General features: G+C 34.1%; 1 protein-coding gene across 1 annotated transcript in view; it reads left to right on the top strand.

Moving 5' to 3' along the window:
* LOC118748873 (microtubule-associated protein futsch) overlaps positions 1 to 24402 on the top strand; it is a 509684-nt gene that overhangs the window by 234477 nt on the left and 250805 nt on the right. Inside the window, exon 2 of the mRNA XM_036483593.1 lies at positions 21736 to 21834. Coding sequence (XP_036339486.1) covers positions 21736 to 21834 — 99 coding nt within the window. The remainder of the gene's footprint in view (positions 1 to 21735; positions 21835 to 24402) is intronic.

Genomic DNA, 24402 nt, shown 5'->3' with positions numbered 1-24402 from the left:
ATCATTAGCTTTGTACACAATGCCTATCCTTTCGAGTGCGGCGACGCTATCAGTGCTCGCTGCTTTTGTCTAACGTTTTACTGATTTCTTTGTAACTTTTGTTTTTTCGTTATTTTCATTAAATTTACCAGCTGCAATCAGACAAACCATCTACTTTTAATCGATATTACATGTAGGCTATCGTACTTTAACTTCTACAGTGAATTCTTAGTATCGAAGGAGCTGTGAATATTGTACTTTATTCACTATTATTGTATTACCTCTTTTGGGTATTTAATTTATCGATTTCATGGTGGGGGTTATTCTTAAATTGAATAAAATAATGGGACTACATAATTTCTAACTGAAATTTAACTCTATTAAAAAGATAATTTTTTGCCATTACATAGTAGAACAGAATTTTTGAGGGCGGAATAATTCCAACTCAGGACGAACGACTTAGACCCGTGCAGTAAAAACTCCAAATCTTTTTGCATTCTCAGGTCAAATTGTTTCCTTATTGTCATATTAAGTTATGCATATTTTGCCTGAGTATTTTTGGAATAAGTGGTAAAAAGGGTTAAAATTCATATCGGCGCGAAATATGCTGTTTGGATATATGTAATAAAATTACGCGAAAAATAATTCTGTAGAATATTTTAACCCATTAGCTTTCATTTGACAGCTTTTGGGAGAGTCTGAATAAAATATCATTTACGAGGTTGCTAGAGGGTTAGTGTTCTAGAAAATTATTCGCCGGAAAATTTCACTAGGGGCATTCTCAGACAAAATCTGTATAAAAGAATGTACAAATCCATAGAAACTGAAAAAAAATTTTTATGCTCTCTTTTAATAGCATTTGACTTGGTGAATGAAAATATATGCTACGCAATTTTTGTGTCACCTAACACAAATATGCCCGTTTTTTACGTATTTTAAAACAGAATTAACTTGCTCTTTAAGAACATATGAAAAAGATTTTTTGATAAAAATGCATATTTTGAGTCATGGGACGAGCTTAAAGTGAATACAATGCAACAAAATAAATTTGTAAGAAAAAGTTTTGATTTTGTAGCAAGTAATTTAAATTAATTTTTCTACTTGTGAGGATTTATAATAAGCAAATCTGTTTGATGATCAGTTTTTTAATATAACTCTGGGCATTGCTTTAAATTTTTATATATCTAGTGCAATTCTACATAATTTTTTGCGTATAAAATTCTGTCGACTGCTTAATTTAAAAAGGTCTATTTAAAAAGGACCTACGAAGCGTGGAAAATGATACCTAGATTTTGTTAACATTAAATATACGTGTCTTATATGAAACAAGTCCACCTGCGAGGAACTGCAAGTTCAACTTCTATTCTTCTTTTTATAGACACCCCTCCTGCAAAATTTTTTTCAATTTTTATTGAAGAGCTGAAGGAGTAAACTCTGATATGTACATAAAATAAATAATATGTCATATACATAAAATGGAAATGGAAGAAGTTGTAGATATTAATAACTCTACAATCTGTGTATTAGTTGATCAAATTCGGCATTCAGCCAACAGTGGATGCTTCTCTGGACGAGCTCCGTTTTCGATGGCAAAAGTCCCTCTTGCCATTGCTCGCCTTTTGTTGTATAAAATCTGGGCAGAATTCAAACTAACGGCGCAACTACATAGCATGCGCATAATTTAGTATGCAAGTATTGTAAATGTTTTGGTTTTGTCATTTTTAAAATGAAGAAATAGGAACTCCTTTTTCCTCAATATTCATAAAATTTATTACGTGCAGCCAAGTTTTTTAGGAAATGATCGTCATCATAAGAAACTCTTCATTGTCGTCCAAATTGTAAATTTTTGGTGACAACGAGTAGGGTACCCCAAATTTCAACAAAAAGTATTTTTTTTTAATTTGCGCCATTTTTTTACAACTGGAGGTTTACACTAAACCGATTTTGACTTTTGACAGTATAAATATGCTCTGAATTTCAGCAAAATCGGATAACATTTACCATTTTCGCCCATTTCCAGAGTGCAGAATAGGGAAGTATGGTGGAAAGTGGACAACTCGTGAACACGTGCCGTATCATTTGAGTTCACCAAACGCTGGGCGAAAATCAAGACATGCGCAAATACAAGGCTTTCTGGACGAAAAAGAACTGAAGGCTGTCAAGGGATAATCCTGAGTGCACAAAGCCGCAACTCTCAATTTTTTATCGCAGAACTCATCTGTGAAAAATATGCACAGCATTTAAAATATAGCTCTTGTCCATTCACATCCCGCACAGTGTGCTTTTTGAACACTCCATGCGAATTAATCCTAGCGCTTCCAACAGAGGCAGCATTTTGATAATAAACAAAATGGTTTTGAAAGCTAATTTAATTCCCTTTCACAGAAAAATATTACAACAATTACTCCTTGACCTTAAAAAAATTTATTCCAAAAACATTTTTTTTTTGTATTTTCCATTATACTAATATTATAGATTTTGAAACGAGCAACGGGATTCCACTGGTCAAAATTCGAAAAAAAATTTACCACTTAAATTTAAAAAATGTTTTATTTATTGCATTTATTTTATTTGCATGCTGCTGTGCATTCTTCACACAATTGTATATCCCTCGAACAACAAATGAGTTTTAGTGCAATTCAAGACCTTTAATTTGAGCCAAGGCAGAAGTCTCTAGGCCCTCTGAGAGCCAAGTTATAACAAATTTGAAACCAAACTTCAAAACTGCTGTACTAGTTTTTATTCCGAAATTAGAAAAAATTGCGTAAAATGTCGAATGAACTTTCGACGTTTAACTTCAGAATCGTTCATAATCGAACTCACGATCCGCCACTGTGTTCACTGTGATGAGCTGCATACTAATAAACATAAGCAAACCCATTTGAACAATTTCTGGTTAATAAAATATTCCCTCAGCAAATTAAATTCACTTACCAAATTAAAGCTGCTGCCAGCAAAATAACAACAACTATTTTTCAATAGACATCAAATAAATGAAAAGCACAAGTGGCAACAATTCAATGCACACCCACAAATCTATGTACATACATAATAATATATGTATGTAGGTATGTGCGTAGAGCAGCAGACAGTAACAAAATTTTCATCAGTGTCGCTACACAGGCACATTCATTCCGAAGGGGAAAATCCAGTAAACCACTTTAGGAAAAATAAATATTTGTACAAATGCAACAACAGCTAAGCATGTGTAAAGATACACACATATGCAAAACCTACAAAACAAAACAGCAGTACATTTAAATAAATATTTACAAAGGCATATGCAAATAAAAACACTTAGGTGGTTACATGCATACATATGTATGTATGTAAGCAAACATACATACCAACCCATGCAAGTGAATATGCAATTGCAATTTTTATTGTTAAATCAGTGAATGAGTGAATAAGCCCACTTGTATTGCTTGCATTTTATCTTGGCAATGCAGTCAGGGCAGCCAAATCCATAGAGAATGCATTTATATTTTTTAACGAATATACGGTGGCGAAAATGTAAATAGGGAAGAGACATTTTAGCTTTAGTTTTGGCTATTTTTCTTTGTTTAAAATTTTTTTTTTTTTTAATTTACAAAAGATATTACGGAAATATAGCTTAATATCTATAAAAAAACCCTGTAAATCAAAACTTCAAACTTTGTAGAACATTTATGAAAATTCAACGAACTTAAACCACTTTTGAGCAAAATTTTAATCCGATCCGATTTTTTTTTAAATCTTTGTGGTATGCAATTTTGCAGCCCATTAAATTTTATTATAATAAAGTGCTAGCATAAAGTAGCTGGGACTCTCCGTTGATGTTTGTCAATTTTTTTTCACGCATTTTTTTCATACGAAGTATTTTAGAAAATTGTTGTATGTAGAAAACGAGCAACGCCTAAATCTAAAGCATTTTTGCATGGCAATCTCAAAAAAAAAAAATTATTTGGGCTTTTTAAAATTTTCGGTGGCACCACAATTTTTTTAAATAATTCTCCTGGAATAATTGAAGCACATACTTCCTTTGCAAAGGTTTAATGGTCTTAGGAGAACTTTAATTTATGACATCACGGTGGTACTTTAGGGTGGTAAGAACTGAGATCTGGTGGTTAAGTACTAGATCGGGATACTTGAGGTCAATGAACTCATACTTTAAGATTCGCCTGTAAATGACGAAAACATTTTAACAGATCATTTTAGGAGACCGACCGAAAAACTTCAGATTCGAAGGTGTACGGCGAACTTTTTTTCTGATACGGTCTAATGTGCATACATCTGTCTTCCTGCGTCTATATGTTATGTGCGTGTGTGGTCTCGTGCGTTTGAATGTGTGAATAACAATCGCATACGGATTAATAACAAAGACAATAACAATACGCCACTCATAATTGGCAATGTAGTAGCATAGTATGTTGCATGCAGCAGGAGTAAACAAGCAGACGAGCGGACGAGCTTGCAGCAACCGCACAACAATAAATAGCAAAACAATGACAAACGTTTGTAATACCATCAAAACCACGCGAATTAATTTCAATTATGCTTTTGAAGTGAACAATTAAAGTGTCGGCGGTTGCATATGAGGGAATATATGTAGATGCATATGTGGGTACCAGCATGTGTGTACGAGTATTTGTACATAATTTTATTGCTGAGAGGTAGTAAACGTATTAAGCGTGATTCGATATTGAACAGCTTTCGGTAGCATTTGAAGCAATCAAGTGCGCCAATTGCTGTTAGAGAGTTAATTATGAGATCGTTTGCATGAGGAAGGCATATTTCAAACTAGAAATAACGAGTAAGGAAAGTGCTGGCTTCGGCTATGTCGAAGGCTTCATACTTTTCGTGAATGTAAGAAAATAGAGCTTTAACCTTTTATTATACTACTAATCAGTTATTTTGGAGGTACACATTATATTAAACTGATCTTGATGATTTTCACTTTAAAGCTTGTATGGAAGCTATATGAAATAGTAGCCCGATTGTCATAATTTTCTAGGTAAATCTTCTACAATTTCTTAGTAAAAAGCTCACTTGATTTCAAATTTTTGGCTGTCTTAATAAATTAATTATACCTCAAAAGCTCGTATCTCAATAATCAGTTTTATGGGAGATATGCCTCACAGAAGACCTTAGTAGTCTTTTCTTAATTGATTAGTAAATTGCTCACACCTTTTTACGGTTTAAGCAATCAAAATAAATATGATATCTAAACAATCTATTATATAGATGCTATATATGTATTAAAATAGTCCGATGATGTTGATTTTCACGGTAAATTCTAGCAGCACAGTTTAAATGGCCCCTTGCTTTAAATGGGAACGACGGTTTCCCATAATATGGATTCGAGAATGAAATCTAGCAGTAGACGGAGGGGCCGGAACATACTGACCAGTGGAGCATATTTTAGGCAGAGGCTTTCGCTATGACGATAGCAGTACAGCTGGCCTACGCCGAAACAAGAATAATCTCAAAAGTAAACCTATACGTAGATAGTCAGGCGGCAACTATAAAAGTAAGTTACCTCATACGCAACCAGTCAAATACGCAGCGTTCCAAATATGAGGTGAAAAGGATGTCAAAGGGTTTTGTTTTAAGGCCTTTTTTTGCAATCTAGTCTAGGGTTAGGTTAGGCTGGGTTAGGATGGCGCGTACGAATTACTCTTACTTCTACTCAGAGGCAGGGGCCCTTTCATAGCATAGAGCGGTAAGAGCCCTTACTGCAGCTTTTTTTAGTGTCAATAGTTCCTCAGTAAGACTTTTATTGAGTATCAGCCACAAGCCGATTGAACCATAGGTCATAAGTTACGGCTGTGGTGTATTATTCAATACCACTTAGCATAAAAGACATCGGTGGCAGTAGATTTAAAATCAATGGTTCGTGTCTACCCGAAGGCGGTATATTGCGCGCGTTATTAAAGAGATTACAAATAATTTATCTCAAATGGAGAATAACGAATATTTAAAAAATTAAAAACGACCAGCGCAGAACACAGTAGAAGAACTACTTAACTGCGTGGGAATTCAATTAAATTGAATGCGCATAGTTAATGAATGTTCCATAAAACTTCTAAGCGGAGAGAGAGGCTATTGGCGAAATTGTTAGGAGGGTTCGGTTCATATCGAACTTATATTTAGTACTAGACGCGAAGAAAAAAAGAGAAAAAACTCTAGTCTATCAGAACTTTATGGTCCCCTAAGTAGGAATTTGCATTTGCATATGTTTCCTTGTGTGCAATAACATAATTCGCCTTAGTATCACCTAACAACAACTAAATCTAATTACAAGTAAACCCATTAGGAGCTAATTTCATAATCAACATACATAACACAATACATTTCTGTGTTGTACTCCTATGTCTATGTATGTGTATGAATGAATATTTGTTTGCTTGTTTACATATGTACATATGTATGTATGTACAAATACTAGGTGAGCATGATACGCACCCAACTTTTCAATTAAATTAAATTGTTACAAATGCAAACGCATAATAAAAGACGACTTGTAAACAAAAGTAACACCAGCACAGTGAGCTTGTGTATTGTACTTACATACATACATACATACATACTAATGCACATTCGTATGAGCGCATGAAAGCTGAATAAGTTTCGAGATGTGTGCTCGACACAAGCTAACCCATTACTACGAGTCTAATCCTGATTATACTCATACTCAGCTGATTATTGCTATAAGCACAACAACACCTTTACTCGTAGTATTGACAACAATGAAAATGCTAATTTTCTGGGGCATTTGTAACTTTTTTGTTTCTAAGTGTCACAAACATTAGCAGCAAGTACATACATATATGGAGCAAATGTTGAAAGAGACGAATAAACTTATGGGAGGGTACTCTTGTGCGCCTAAGTATTAGCGATTTGCGTTTTCGAATATTGAAAGAACCGGTTCTGTCGAGTGCGGTTCCGGGAATTTGGACCGATTCCGGTTTTCAAAAAGTGGTAACGGAAATAGGCCCTATCGAAATAAACAAAGGATTTTAAAAAGTGCTTACAAAATTTTTTTTTAAGTTTTTGTTATGAAATAAAGCAAAGAAAATAAATATACATTTTATATTCATTCCTTAGTTGATATTTGTGTGACAAAAATTTTACAAAAATAGAATAAATGAAATTGCTATCTTCATAGTTAGACTTTATACAAAAAAAAAATTATTTCTGCCCATAGTGAAATGTGCGCTTCGAGGCCAATATTCGGTTCTTTCGGAACGGTGTTCTGTTCTTTTGAAATGATTTTTCACTTATTTGGACCCATTTTTTCGGTTTTGCTGATACAATTTTTGGGCCTTGGAATCGAGTTTCGGTTTCACTTCCTCGGTTCTGTACATCATAAAATTTAAAAACTTTGTTTAACAAACTGTGAAAAAAATGTTCTTGATTTTTTTTTTTGTCTAGTGAACAATAAAAAACAAAACAAATAATTGGAGCTTTGGATTTTCTCCGAGCTTTTCTTGTTGCTTTAATTTATTGCGCTGTTAACTGCACTATTTGAGATTTTTTTAGGGAAGATCTTTGGGTTTATTCTTCTTCGTTTATAGGAACCTTTGCGAGTTTTCGGAATTATTACATTTTGGTATGATTTTTGAGGAATTCTCAGGTTGAAACTTGCAGGACGCAAATGAAAATTGAAATGGGCTTCATTTTGAGCAACAAAAACTGAAAACTTTTATTTAAAATTTGTGTCTATTATTCTGAGTTTTCTGGCTTTTTTAGGGTTTTTCGGATTTCAAACTGAACTATAAATTACTTTTAAAATTTTCTGTAGATTTTTTTTTGCGTTATCGGCCAATACACAGGAAATTTTCCGTGATTTAACAGATTATTAGCCTGACTTTTTTTTAGATTTTTTTGGGATTTTCCAGCTGTAAATTTCTCTACGCAAAGTCCAGAATTTTATTTTCGCAACATAAGTTCTGCCAAATTGCTGCAGTTTGAAGAGAAAACAAAATTTGAAAGTACTTTTGTTTTTCGAGAAAATAAATGAAATATTGCTTATTGATCAACATTTTTGGAAAATATACATAAGTTCAAAATTATTTGTTAGGCCTTGACAAACAAACCAATGTTTCGCAATTTCACATTATTCGGAACTTTTCAAAGTTTTTCGAGAAATCTTTTCAGAACTTTGCAGAACTTTTTCGAAAATTTGCGGATTTTTATGACATCAAAAAAATAGATTTTCGTAGTTTCATAATTTTTCGGTGCTTTACGGATTTTTTATTATTAATTAATTATTAACCGCTTTATTTTTTAGAAATTTTTTATACTCTTTAGATTTTCTCAGGGTACTTTAGTATTCACACAATATTTGTTTGGTTTTTTGAAACTTTTCTTAAATTTCGATCTAAAAATTAGTCTTTGCGGCCTGTTTTTTGGTTATTTCTGAGACTTATCGCAATTTTTCTGTATATTTTTGGGAATTCTTCCAGATTTTTAGAAAATTTATATGAGGTTTGAAAATATTTTTCCGGACTTCTCGAGATTTTTTGTAATCAGTGTATTCATTTGGTACCTTGAGGGAATTTTCTGTCATTTATTAAGGCACTTATCAAGACTTTTCCGATTTTTCCGGAAATATTTGGAGCTTTCCGAATTTGTTGATTTTTTTTTGGATCTTCCTGGAGTTTCCCAGTAGTTTTTTTTAGCTTTTTATTTTCTTACTCTTTAGAATTTTTTTAAATATTCACAATTTCTCACGCTTCTTCCGGATTTCTTCTAATTCCGTACTTCTTGGAAATTTTTGAAGATTTTTAGTATATTTCGGTACTCTTCCAGATTTTGTGTGATATTTGGATATTTTTCGAAGTTTCTTCAGAAATTTTAAAGATTTTTCTACATATTTTTTTTAAATATTTTCGAAATTTTTTTGTTAAGTCTTAACAGAATTCTTAGATTTTTGTATCGGATATTTCAAGGAGAAACTTGAAGGACTTTTCGATGTTTTTTGATTTAGTTAGAAAATGTTTGGGTTTAATGGTGTTACTATTTGGTTTTTCGACATAAATCATAAAAGTTTTCTTTTCACTCTGGCTTTTTCGGGAATTTTCTGTGGTTTTTTCAAGACATTACATAACTTTTCGGGGTGTACCGTTTATTTTGTGGCAGTTTTGAGATTTTATGGTTTATTCAGCACCAAAGTATGCCTTTTTAGAAATAGAGCCAGTTGGTTGAGTTAATAAAAAGTGAGAATTCATAAATGACTTGAGGGAATTTTAAGATCCCACTAAATACATCGTGAATAGGAAACTTTGTAACCAAAAAAGTGTAAAAAATTATTTCCTAAATTTTTGCCTTCAAAAATAAAAGGAAAGCAGAAATCTAACGGCGGTGCGGGCTCTGGTTTTCCGCAAAAACAAACATACTTCATGGGCACGTTATGCATACGTGAGTAGATATCCTGAAGAAAACATTTAGTCATCTTTCAAAGCAGCTCAGTGCTCTCAAATATATAAATATTTAAAATGCTTTTAAGCAGCACTCGGAAACTAAATGCATAGAGTGCTTAAAAATATTTATGAATGCTGGCAAAAAGCCCGAAACAGAGAGTGAAGAAAAACCAAACGAGTTAGTAAGAAACAGAAGGGAAGGAAAGTACAGGAAATAAATAGAAATTGGCAGCCTTTAGTGGGCAACGGCTTGGAAAAGCCTGCTAGCGATTGAACAAAAATAATGAGCAAAAGAAAGAAATAATTTCAGACAAAAATAAAATTAAAGATGTAAAGTAAAAACGTTAAAGTAGAAGAGCAAAAAAGCTCCCCTTATTTTGAGAAAAGTAGAAAGGCAACTTAAAGTTTTTGCGCTCGCCAGCTTTCACATTTTGCTACTTTCACAAAAGGCATAGATCCCCTACTCTTCCTCAACAAAAACCAGCAAGGCGCGCTATGAAATATGCGAATGAAGCCACTCAGCCATAAGCAGACAAGGCAAACACACTTGAGAAAGAAATATATAGAGAGAGTAGAGTATGTGAGTGTGTGTAGTTTAAAATGTATAAGAATAAAGTTATATATGCAGGCAGCTGTTATGAATAATGCATGGTTGTATTGTTGGGTTTTCATACGCTATGCCTAGAGGTGACTGGGTACGATCGAGTATGTGTAAGTATTCATACCCGCGCGTCACATTCGATGTATGATGAATATGACAAAGAAGCAAGTAGGAAGATCCTTAGCAAGCAGAGATGGCAAACAAAGACTTGCTACTTACATAAGCATACATATTCATTTATGCAACAAAAAGCAAGCACACACACACTCACACCGGTATGAAAAAATTGTGTCTGCGCCAAAGTAAAAGAGGGCATCAACTATTCGTATGGATGCAAGAATTATGCTGCCTGCCGGTGATATAACAATAGCAAGTAGGAAAAAAAAAACTACCTACAAATAGAGGCAAGTATCGTCGGTCAGACAGCGCCATAGTTAGTCATAATGTCGGTAACAAGAATTGAGGCACAAGGACGACTAGTCTGGTAGTTGGGTTCAGCAAACAAAGCTCAGAAACTGAGCTGGTCACCGCTGGAGGTGAGGAGGAGCGCTGTCGCCAAGTTGGCCTGGAAAAGTAGAATGTAAAAAAAGACAACTGTAACGCGTAAATAGTCAAAAGACAAAATAGGGGAAGATAAATAGGAGAAAGAAAAAGCACATAGCAATCGCATTAAGAGCAGCAAAATAGGGGAAAATAAGCACTCAGTAGATTGGCTGAAATTCCTCGACTTTCAAAAAAAGGAAAGATATGCAGAGATGAATGTAAATTCCAAAAAAATTTCCTAATTATACATACATACATACTTCTATATTTTATTTAACTACATTTACTGCTTTTTGCCAATATTGACCGCAACAAATGAGTTGGGTAATCGTTTTTATATTTTTTGATTCAAATTTATTTTGAAAGTAGCAGAGACTTGAAAGCGCATATTGCTAAAGCCCAAAATTAGATACCCAGAGCGCTATAGCACTCCCCTAGGCGGGGTTTGCATTTCAGTCCAACTATTCACCTTCTACCCTTTTTCAATGCTAGCAACTGGTACATTTATGATTACGGTGGCTCCTCCTGCATCAGCTCCAGTAGAAATTCAAATCAGAGAAATTCAAAGAGGTGGAATCAATATGGCGGACAAATTTTTAAAAAACTCCCCGGATATTCTTGAAACTCGTTATTTAGGGGTTTTTGGTGACGCTGATTACGAATTTGAAGTTATATTAGAGAAATTACAAATGGTCAATCCAAAGTGACGAACGAATTTATGAAACAAGTGCCCTTTCAAAATATTATCATACCTTCTTACATAAGCAGCATAAAACATATAAATCAAGCTTTCAGTAAAATTTTTCAGGAATATCCACTACTAAGAATAAAAAAATAGTTTTTAAGTTTTAATTTTCTGGCATTTTTTGCTCAGGAGCCATAGCGCTGCGCTCCAACAGTCGCAAGGGCCGACGGACCAAAGCTCTGGCATGCTATTCGAGAGATTCTAGTTCGAATCCTAGCGAAGAAGAATTATTTTGAGCATTTTATAAACTTTTTTTTACTGTTTTTTTTTGTTTTTTTTTTTCGTTATAGTTAGCCTAGAATCCAGCCCTCAAGAAAAATTACAAGAAATATTTTGGGGTCATTCCATTGAAAAGAGAAAACGACATAAATTTAAATATGCCCTTATTATCTCTATTTCAGTAGTAACCTGTTTTTAAATGACTACATCTCAATAGCCTATGGGAAAATATTAAAGAAATCAAAATAAGTTGTAATTTTTGTCTATGGAAATTTTTATTTCGTGCATAATTAATTTACACCAGTCACAAGGAGATGCCCCACCAGTCAGAACTTTAAATATTTTTTAACATTTCTATGCAGATTAAATAAACCTAATTTTTATTGAAAACGAAAGCGTATAATTCATATTTTACAACACAAATACATCGTTCGTAAAAATTAAGTTTTTTGGCTAAAATTCATCTTTGAGTGCACAAGGGTAAAATAAATAAATTCTAGATAAAATTCACAATTGATCACATTCTGGAGTAAAATGTCCCACTAGTCACAATGGAATGGCCCTTTTTCATTATTTCTGTTGCTTCAAAGAGCACTTTGGTTTTGCTGTGAATTTTCTTTAAGAAATAAATATACGAGCCAAAACACATTGAACAGGTCGTATCAGTACAGCAGCTGATTTGATTTTTTTTTTTTTCAGATTGCTTGATCTCGAAAACGACAAATATTTAAAATTTTTTCTCACAAAAATTCTAAATTGTTAAAATCTATTTGCATGTGAAATCTTTTTCCATACGAAACCAGCGATTGAATAGCAGCTTTTGGAACGTTCGCCCAACTCAGAAGCAACAGCGCTGATTAATGGGTCTTGCAAAGAAGGGATCAATGTTTCGAGAAGCAAACAAATTTACTCAGAAAGAAAGTTGCAACCATTCTTATTTTTTCCAATTTAAATTTTAAATTTTGTATTTAATTTTTTTTTTTTGTACTTCACGTGGCACGCTTTGATTTAGAAGAAAAAAATCAGAACAGTTTTTGACACTCTCGATGCCAGAAGCAACAACAAAACACGCGCAAATGTTGTTTTGTTCTAATGCTACTACCTGTTTGATATGTCTTGATACAAGTATTTTTTCTTTGAGAGCTGCAAACTAATTTGAGAAATTTTGATATAGGAAAATTTCTTTTCCATTTCGTGTGCGTCAATTTATATGAATTTTTCGTTTAGCTTAAGAGCTCCAAGCAGTCCGATAAAAGAAAAATGTAGGACAAATTTTAGATGAATTTCAGCGCGCTGAAACTGCTTCTCATCCCAGTGTGCGCGGTATTGTTTTTTGTTCATTGAATGCGTGTAACAGCCAAGCTCGAAAAAAAGAATCAGAACAACACTGCGTATGAGTAACAATTAACAAAGGCGGTTGAATGCTTTAAAAATACTGACGCACTGGCGTCGTGAAAATTGTTATTAAAACCGTTGGTGAGATTAAAATTAAAGTTTTTGACTAAGTGTTTGGCCGAGCTTCAATGATGATCTGTGCTGTATGGCTTAATATTTCCTTCATAACGGGAGACTGTTTTTATGAGAAGCTCTTTCACACTGGCGGCCAGAAATAGAACCTGCTAACCACACGTCTAATTAAAGCACAAAATAAATACAAACTAACAGACACCAAACACAAACGAGCAACAAACAAACCACACACCGCATAAAGAGAAACAGAAATAAAGGCATAAATCAAATATTAATAGAAATGCCGAGCAACTATACAAATACATAAAACACTCAAACAAGCGCACCAACAAAGCAAAATACAATGTAGCATCAGGTGGCTAAATTGCAAGGCTAACTGTGGCGCTGATGAGCAATTTTACTATTTTCGATGAGAGAGGAGATGGTCGTTTTAGGTGCGAAGGTGTGCGTGTGTGTGTGTGCAAGCAGTAATAATATTAATAAATGTTGCCTGCAATAAAAGCCATAACATATAAACATACATACATGTGAATATATAGCTATTCATTTATTTTTATGCGCTGTACTGCAACAATGCTAACAATCAAGAAATACTTAATAACAATATGACTGAACATACATACACGTACAGCAAAAACAAATACACAATGACAGTTGTTATGCTGCTGGAGAATAGCTGAATGTTATGCGGTGCGCACTTGGCAGCCATTCAAAATGTGTTTCAGCCAACGTGTGCGCAATTAAATACGCACACTAACAAAACGGACAAGAAGAACAGCAGCAGCAACAAAGAAGCAGTCGAGTGAAATGCACGCACTTTATAAAAAATTAAAGAAAATAAAAAATAAAACATAAAAATACACGCGTAATAATAAAGGTTGATATTGTATAGATATGTATAAATGAGCGTAACTATGTAGCTGAGCTGGAAAACGTGGAATAAATATAACAATAAACCGCTAAGCAAACGCATTTCATAAACAGCATTGTTTAGGATTTTCGTAGAAAATACTCGTAAAATAATACATATTTATTTTAGGAAGAGGTTTTATTTATTTGCAGATTCATCAACGCATAAATAATTCTTAAATGCATTTGCAAACAGTTTATGCTGATGCTGTAAGTTGATTTTTTTTTTCTTTGGAAAATTGTATGGCGAGTGACAAAGGTTGACACCCATTTTTTTTAACCCGCAGAAAAATGCATGAATTTTTGAATTTTGCGACCTACGACCAATGGGAATGAAGTAGTATCGTTTGCAGCACAAAACAAATAGTGGTCTTGGCATAGGCTCACAGACTATCAGCTCCCTGATGTTGGCTTTGGTCATAACTTCAGTGTCGAGAGCCATAAGTCGTCATCATTTCAATAAATTTCCTAATATTTCGGAGGCATTAGACGGTGATTGTGTTTTCATTGCAGCATCCACCCTCTACGACTTAACCCAAGGAGACTTGAACCTGATGACTGTATGGTCTGCGAACTGCGGAATTGTTGTAAATCGGAACTCGTTTTGTTAACTAGGAAGCATAAGGTGCCCCGCGCCACATCTCACACCCACCTGGCGATTTCTGACCGAGTCAAGTACTTGCGCTTGATTATTGAAAGCGGAAAGCGGTCGCGTCAACCTATAATCGAGGAGAGAGCAATTAAGGCTTTAGTGCCTCTATATAGCTACAGGGGGCAATAGGAAAGAGATGGACCACTTCACCCAAAGTTATTTCATGGATCTATGAGACTATAGTTAAGTCCATTATGTTCTATGGATCCCGCGTCTGATGAAATGCGCGGGAAGGGGCTAGGCTATTTAGCAGGCAGTAGCGAAACAATGGAACCAATGGAAACAATGAGGCGCTTAGGATCGCTCCAACTCTGGCCCTCAACGTCATTCCTAGCAAAGCGTCTGTAGATATCGTAGGCGAAGCAGCTACAGGAAGGGCGGCAGTCAGACTTAGGGGCACTGGTTGCATGACTAACTAGGGGTCTAAAGACTCTAGGTGACTTCGATTTAATTCCTGGTAATACGGATCACTGATTCCAGATCGCTCAGTGTTTTTTTCAGGCGGAGGTTGCTGCTGTCAAGAAAGCATTCGATTGGGTGCCGTTGTGTCGTTGGCAATGAGGAAGGTTAACAACTACTCGCACTTAAACCTATTGGGTAATACCTTAACTTACTTTCATTTCCTTTGGATTACTACTACTTATGAAGGATCTACGCAGTCCCTATAGTGACACGGTGTCTAGGTGGTCAAGGTCCTTGAAGAAATAGTTCTTCATAAATCGCTTTATTTATAGTGCGAGATACACACAATTTTCACAAATTCTACAGAAATCTTTATACGTGGCTCCAAATTTAACAGCTATGTAGCCAACAGGCTTATGCCCAGTCTGGTCCATATATTGTTAGTAGTAATCTGGACTTCTACTCACCTTATAAAACAGTAGTCTCAGTGCAGGTACTACATCTTGACACAGTTCCTAAGGCCGAAATGCCAGCAAGCTCTGTAACCCAGAAAAAATTTATAATTGCAAATATGTACTTATGTATGTTTTTTAAGGAATTGAAGACATTTTCGGTATCCCTAAAATCATACCATTTCAACTGTTTTAACTATACAAGCTGCCTCAAAATAGACCAATGTATAAATTTTATGTACGCAGGTATGAAAAAACTCGTAACTTCTATAGTTTTGGTGTTTCCATTCTCAAATTTTTATGGCGTACTCCATAAAGTTTGACAACTATTCAGTTTGAAAACAAAAATAAAAATCCAACATGGTATAGTCAATAAAAAAATAAAAAATTAATAAATGGAATTTTTTATAGCAAAAATTCTCAAGGAAAGCCGAGGTAGTTACGCACATTTTGATACCTTAACTGATTTTCTCCGCCAAATAGTTTAATAATTGCAAACACTTGAAAAAAGATATTTCTCTGTGAGTTCAAAATGTCGGGATTTTTTTCGAGATTTTCGAATAGTTATCATGACGAAATAAAAAAAGTAATGAAAAAACAATATAGTTAATCAAAAACAAAAAAAATATTGAGGTGTAAGTATCGTATGGAATGACCCGTATGTATTTAGCAAATTTAGGGCCAGGTCATGCTCATTAGTTTTTTATCAGCGTCAAAGTAAGCTGCTTAACATTTATTTCAAAAAAGGTCGTGTAAATGATCGAATATCCCAAGCTTAAAAACTACATGCAATATTTAACCGTAATTTGGAAAAAAATACATTCTTGAAAGATTTTCTTGTTTCCGTTCTAATACCTGCAAAATTATTCAGCAGCACACTTATGTAAATACTCATAAGTAATTGCTCGTTATTTATTTATTTTCTCAGCAAAACTACTTAAATCACTTTATTTTTGCAATAATTCCCCAATTAGAGAGCCGCAAGCAAATATTGCTCAAGACGATAATTGTAAATCGATTCAAATTGAATGGAAATGAAGCAAAACATACACACAATTTATGCAAATAAGAATCTACAACTAGTTGTATACCTACCAGTAGGTACGAGCGTTTGCTACATACACATCCGCATGAGTATGTGCAGATGTAAGAGTAAATAGTGCATACATTTACATCGATATTTTACACAATTTAAGTCATCAGTCAAGTGTCAAAGTCATTGGCAATCATCAAACGGAAATTATCTACCAATCGCATCATCTCTTTTATGCCCGAAATAAATATATAATCAATGAACAAATAATCGAAGGGATAATCATTTGTATTAGAAAGTGTGCAATTGACTGGCACAGGGTTGTAGAACAAAATAAGCATTAAGATAAAGCTTTATGTTGAATGAAGTCAGTAATGAAACACGCAGTCAATGTTAGCAAAAGAAAGGCAAAATAAAGGAAACAAAAAAGGAAATTTGGCTAAACTAAACCAAAAGGATGCATATATACGGTGATCATCCGTCCGTCCTTTATTTTAAAAGACAGTCCTTTATTTTAACCCCCTGTCCTATATAATTTTTTTTTTTTAATAAAGGACGTCTTTTGTCCTTTATTTCTTAAACTGTGCTTTAATTCAGCTCTGCATTTTTCGAAATTCACTGGAGCCTTCATTTTTCACTTAATTTGATCAATTTTTCTTTTCTTTTATGAAAGCTTACAATCTTGCAAGAGACCAGTTGAACCTGAATTGTGAGTTTTTATTTGATTGAATTAAATTTTTTAGTACAAGATGCAAAAAAAGTAGCAATTTTGAAGAAAATGTATTCTCCTGTTCCAGTCAATAAATGATACTTAACAAAAACTGGTTGAAATCAATTGTATGGTTTTCTCAAAACGAAAAAATTACACAAAAAAAATTTTGAAATGTTTTAAAAAAATGTTCACCAAAATGAATATTTTTTTTTTTGTTTTTTAGTAAAAATTTATTGAAAAATGAAGGCTCCGGTGAATTATGAACATTAAATTCGAATTTCGAACCCCTGTGTGCTGGCTTCATCGTGCAGTATGAATTATGGTAAACCCATTTTAGTAGCAAAGGATGGCGAAGTCCTTGAAATGGATTTGGCTTAATTTTTTGCTACAGCTGGGGAATCTGTACAATTAATTAATATAATTAACTTCTAAATATTTGATTTGAATTACGAGACAGGTAAGGTACTTTTATCATACAAGTTGTATGTACGTATTCCCAAACCACTTTGAAAAAAAAAATGTCCTTTATTTTACTTTGGTTAATATGGTCACCGTATGCATACATATAAAAGGCAATATAGGTATTAGTAAATAATATAGCTGAAAGGCATTCAATACTAAATAGATTTTGGTTGGTTTATGGCAGTCCGTTCTAGCAGCCGCCAAGTTTACAATTGGCGCGCTCTTTTACTTTTTTGATGCAATTTTTATGGAAAATATGTTTTTATATTTGCGAATTCTAGATTGCTTGATGAAATCATCTGAATTTTCTAATGAGTTTATCTACTTACGCTTATGGTAGCAACTGATAGATCCGCTAGTTAGTTGTGCTACTATCAGTGTTGCCAGAACTTTTTGAGCCAACGGCTTATTTGGCAATAAAAACGGCTAAAATGTTTCAACTAAAACTCACATGTTTTATTAAAATAAATCAGAAGTAAAAACACCAGAAAATTTATTAAACAATTTTTGGCTAACAAAGGTTACGCGTAGCTAAGTTTTACATCACAGGTCCTGTTTGTATTACTTGAATGTAAAAAATAAATAAATAACCAACTGACAGAGTTTTCTTTTTAACGGACTTCAAAAAAAGGAGGAGGTTATCAATTAGTCGGAATATTAAAAAAAATTAAAATTTGGAACACGTTAACCGATTTCTATAATTTTTTTAAAAGAATGGAGGTACCTCAGAGGTGGTCCCATACTAATTTGGTTTACATCCGATCTTTGGATCATGAAGAAATTAATGGTACTCTTAAATTTTTATATGAAAAATGAAGTAGGTTTTGGTTTTTGTGTTAAAAAATGACTTGTTTATTGAAAAATGTTTTCTTCTTATATTGCAACAGTGCAAATGTTACTTTTCGTCCTGCAAAATGGCTACATTAGCAGAAAGTATTGCACGTTTGCTTAGTTGAAAAGCAATATTTTGAGAAATGAACACGCAAACCTGTTAGAGGGCTAAGGAAGACTGGGCAACTTTATTTCGAGAAAGGAAAACGCCGTTAATTAATATCGAAAAAGCGAGCCATAGCCGAAGCCGTAAACCTTTAATTTCTTAAGTTTTTTACAATTAAACTATTTAATTTTATTTTTACGTCCATATATTCGAAACGCGTCCGTTGTTAACGACTTGCAGCCGGATTCCAACATACGCTGTCGTTAATTTTGATCGCCAAAAATTTCCAAAAGAGAAGTGCAACCTCTACAAATTGGTCTAGATAGGCTAGTTTTTCGCCAATTTATCAGCCTTCTCATTCAAAGGCCTTGAAATGCGCTACTGGATCGCTGTAAAATTAGCAAAAATATTGGTGATTTTTATAAAAAGTTTTTTAAATAATTTGAATTAGAAATATTCTTAGGTTGCTTAACCAATTGTTTGATTAATATATGTATGTACACAATATTTCTAGAGTAAAATTTGGGCATCCCTTGATTTATACATTTACGAATGGGCCCCAAACCCTATCTCGGAAAAAATTTGTTTGTACTACTCTATGCTACAGGTATCAAATAATACCTACAACAGTAGGAATATGTTCGCGTTCTTTCTCAGACATAACGGGAGACCGACACCGAGTTCCTCAGAGTAGACTTCGGCTTCTACAATGCAGTGCAACCTTGATCCGTCGTGACGGTGCATATACAGATAGCCTCATTATCGGCTACTCAGTTTCCACTCTCTACGTTATAATTGAAGTCCAGATTGTATTCCAAATGGTCTGTTGTCCTTCCTAAACGCGTTTCGTTTATTAGCAACTTGGTCCAAGTGCCTAGTAAGCCACAGTTCTGAGTGCCTGCGTCTGACAGCCAATTTGAAGATTGATTGGAAGCAGGTTGAGAATAACGCTTCTGCCGAGCAGGATTTTAGTACGCCTGTTACTCCTGCGTACGCTTTGATGTTTGTTGACATTTTACTCGTAGGCCAGACTACCAAGCCAAGTCGCTAGAATTGCTCGTAAGATATCGGTGTCCAGCTTTGGATTTTACTTAGTTCTCAGTTTTTAATGAAGGTTCTCAGGCAAGTGAAGTATGTTTTGCTTTCGCAGATATTCCACCACTGAAAGTGGGGATGTCTTTATGTCGCCAATTCTGACTAAATTTAGTGAAGAAGCAAGCAAACATTTAAACAAATATGGCAATTGACTTAAAAATTTAATAATTTATCAATAACAAGTAAGAAGGTCTAAGTTCGGGCGGAGCCGAACATTAAATACCCGGCGCAAGTATTAAATATATGTTTTTTCACCTTTCCGAAACCTTCCGCTAGATGGTAAGCCGGGGTGTATCAATTTTGAGTAAATTAGCGTCCTTCAATTTCGAAATATTGAAATTTCAAGCATTTCTGAAATTAATTGTTATATGAAAAGCGGCCGTAATTTAAGACCGATTTCAACAATTTTCAACGGTTTGCTTTTATGTGGCAAGCACAATAATCATACCGAGTTTGGTACAAATTGCTAGAACGGTTAGCGAGATACATATATGTAATCACAAGTGGGCGGTGCCACGCCCATTTTCCAAAATTTTATCATAAACGTATTTCTTGGTAAAGAATTGTTGCAACCATCAATTTTGAATAAATTAGCTTTGATATTTACTGATTTATCGAAGATTTTGTATTTCTCGAAATTACCGTTATATGGAATGTGGGCGTGGTTATTGTCCGATTTTAAAAAGTTTCGGCCATTTGGTATGCTGTACCAGGACCAACAACTGTGCCAAGTTTGGAAGAAATTTGTGCAGCGGTTACTAAGATATACACATGTCACCATAAGTGGGCGTGGCTACGCCCATTTGCCAAAATTTTAAAATATTCTTATTTTTCGTCTAAAACTCATTGTAAATATCAATTTTGAGTGAATAATCTTCAGTAGTTACTAAAATATCGCAGTTTTCGTATTTCTGAAAATTACCGTTATATGGGAGGTAGGCGAGTTTATTGTCCGATTTCGCCCATTTTCAATACCATCCGTCCTACGCCCAAAAGAAGTTCACGTACCAAGTTTCATTAAGATATCTCAATTTTTACTCGAGTTATCGTGTGCACAGACGGACAGACGGACGGACGGACGGACGGACAGACAGTCACCGCTTAATCGATTTCTCTTTTCATTCTGATCATTTATGTATACATTTGTCTATATCTATCTCGATTCGTTTTGCCTGTTACAAACAACCGTTATGTGAACAAAGTTATAATACCCTTGTGCACAAGTGCGCTCGGGTATAAAAAAATTGTATCTAATATTAAAGTAAGCGGAAAAAATAACAAACCCCTACTCTTTCGGTTACAAAATATACATAATTTATAGGAAAACTTTTTCTTACTGATACGAGCACTTTTTTGTGTGTATGCAACCTTGTTTATTTCCTTATTTATATCGATTACACACGACAGCTGAAATATAAATAAAAATTAATGGCAAATAACTTTGGCATACAAAAAACTGTAGAAATTAGCTGCTGAGTGTCTAAAAGGAAATTAATAGTGAAACAAAAATGAAACAGGAAAACGACAAAGGCGCATAAATTTATTGTAGACAGCCCTCGTCGCTCTTCAATTTTCGCTAAACAAACAAAAAAAAAACACAAGCAAATTGGCATTCTTTGTTTTACCATTTCAATTTGTGGCCAAAAAAGTTTTTTCATTAAAATAAAATTTTTGCCTTTATTGACTGCTGTCTATACAAAAAACTTCTGGGCCAAGTAATTTACATTAGAACTTTGGAAGAACATTTTTTACTATACTATTTGTGCATATATTAGCATACATATGTATGTAAATATATAGTACATGCTTGTTCATATTCATATATGTAGCTATATACCCCAGGATGTAGTTATTGGTAAATAGCCACCTTTGCTGACTTTAATACATTAATTTTTGTTTTTCCTATTTTTAAGACATTACAATTCAATTTCAGCTTAAAATGTTCATGTCAACTAACTACTTTTGCATACTTAAACAAGCGTAAAGTGTAAATAATACGCCTTATTTTAATTTAATGCAATACAGCAACCGGTTTCTATACTTTTTTATTTTCCATTGTACGCTGTTCAGCGCAAAATTAATTGTTGCCTTTTCTTTTATTTTCTGTATCTGCATTGCAGGTTTTCTCTCTTGGGATGTCGGCGATTGTCACGTCGATTTGGAGGAGGAACTGAATACGATAACACAGAATCCACCGGATGGAGAGGAAGCTCGTCATGGTAAGTGTGAAAAAGTTGTTTTTTTAAACTCGAAAGCAAATAACAAAGGTTTGGGATAAAGCCAAATAGGGTACAAAGGTGCAGATGTAAAGAAAGGGCATTACCCTGAGGGAAATAATAATGAAATTTAAAAATAACGAACTGGAAATAAATGAAGTAGGACACAAAAAGCACATACATGCAGTGGTGGCTAGTTAAAGATTACCAATAGCATTTTCCTGAGAGTGTATGTTTATATTAAGAGGTTCCAAAATTTATTGAAAATTACGGCTGCGATCTCCGTGTCAAAATTTCGAAGACCAATACGGCGACTAAGAGGAACACGAATGCGAAGACGATACGAACAAGAATAATAAGGCGAATATGAAGACGAATACGAAAATACGAATGCAACCAATACGAAGGCGACCACGAAGATGATTATTGAAGAGAAATACGAAGTAGAGGACCAATACGAGGGTGATTGCGAAGACAAAGACAGGGACAGCACTGAAACGAATACGAAGATGAATTCGAATGCGAAGACGAAGACGAAAATAAATACGAAAGGGAAAATAAAGACTGCATAACACGAAGACGAATATGCATACGATTCGAAGAAGAATAAGAAAACGATTGTGAAAAGGACCCGAAGACCAAGATGGAAATAAGCCAATACGGAGATGAATTCGAAAACGAATATGACGGAGAAGTCGATGATGAATACGAAGAATAACATGACAACGAAACATACTGGAATTCGAATACGAGTCGAATACGAGTGCTAATACAAAGTTTAATGTCGATGCATTCCGCAGCCGAATATGAAGACAGTGACTAAAACGAACACGACGGAGAATGCGGAAACTAATACAAGGGCGAATACGCCTTGAGGTACTCTTTAGGTACCCTTAAAAAAACATCGAAAAGCAGCTGAATTTCCTTGTAAAGAGGGAAGTCTAAAAAGTAGTGGAATAAATAAGCGAAAATCCCAATACCAGGAACAAATTTTGGAAAGTCTCGAAATAAAAGTCCTTGTATATATATCCCGAAGAGCTTTTAATGAACCTAAAAACTAGAAATTTTTTACTAAGTGCGCTTTTGGGTTTCAAAATCTAGACTTAATTCAATTCAGGCGCTGATTTACGGTCAGTGTGATAAGTTATGTCTTTCTACAGACAATTTTTTTTCGGCAAAATATGTTTTATTTCTGAGCATAATTTCTTTTTAGCCTGGTGCTTTTGGTCCAGCGTTTTTTATTTTTTTTATATTCCAGATAATGAGCTTTCAAATTACCTCTTATTTTGACCCAATCTCATCCAACGAAGCTATACTTTCACATCTAGAAACAGCAAAGGTAGAAAAGCATTGAATCAGAAGAATATAAGAGATCAGGAAGAAAAGCATTATCTTGGTAGAAGAGCACTTTCTTCGTCATTAAATTCAGTTGTTTTTGCTTGAAATCAATGGATTTGTGCGACAATTTATAGCTTACCGATCTCGTTTGAGCGATCTGAGCATTGGGCGCCAATTATACTGGTTACGCCACAACTTTACTCTTTAGACATTGAAATTAATGGTACAGAGCACCATTGTAACAAACTTTTCCATAGAATCCATGATAATTTTTTTATGCAAAAAAACTTGCTTAATGAGCGCGAAAATCCAAGTAAATCACAATCAAATCGAAATATCATGAAGATCATTGCGTATAGAAACTAGATATTAGAAGAATTCACAGATTTCCAATTAATAAGGATATTGAGAATAGTAGAAGGTAGTAGGATACACACTAGCATTCGCAAGTCCATGCACCCTAAATGAAAAACAGTCACAACTCAAAAGTTTTTAAAATGGATTTTTTCCATAAAACTCTTCACAGACAATATATCCAACATCTGACAAAATTTCTTCTTCATCACAGTCTTCTTTAACTGGAAAAATATTTTAAAACAGTTTTACTTTTTGCTTGAGCATCAACACTTTTTTTCCTCTCCTGAACACTTGGGATTTTTTGAGTTTTGACTGTTCTTCTTTTAGGGTGCGGTATGTAAATATGAACCTCGTCCCTTGGGTTACGTATACGACATGTAGTTTGACTGATCAAAAAGAATAGGCTCTAGCCTTAGCCTTAGCCTTAGGAGTCAAATTTAGTGGGAACACCGCAAACGTGATACCTGTTTTTATAATGAAAGAATAAACTAGAATGTAAAAACGGGATTTAAAAATCAGTTTATCAGTAGTAGAATGCATGGAAAGCAAAGAAGGCTTCGTGGCAACTCAGTAGTGAAACTATAAAAACAGTTTCATGAAAAGCAATGGATATAAAGTATACAAAGTATTTTTACAAGCTAATGGGATTTAACATATTTTTTACAATTCCCAGACGCATTTTAAGTACATGTATGTATGCTCATAAACTTATTTTCAGTAATAGGTATACTTTTGCAGGTGCTCATTACTTATCTTTGCAATTAAAATGCGTACTTAAGTGTGTGTATTTAAAACCGCATAATGTAGCAACTTTTGCAGTTATGCGAAAATTCCTATTTATTACATAAAATATCTTAAATCTACATACATTTGAAT

Source organism: Rhagoletis pomonella, unplaced genomic scaffold, assembly GCF_013731165.1.
Source record: "Rhagoletis pomonella isolate Grant_MI unplaced genomic scaffold, Rhpom_1.0 Rhpom_scaffold_00013, whole genome shotgun sequence".
Classification (NCBI taxonomy): Eukaryota; Metazoa; Arthropoda; class Insecta; order Diptera; family Tephritidae; genus Rhagoletis; species Rhagoletis pomonella.
Note: the sequence above shows the minus strand (reverse complement) of the source record. Positions and strands in the feature narration are given on the sequence as shown.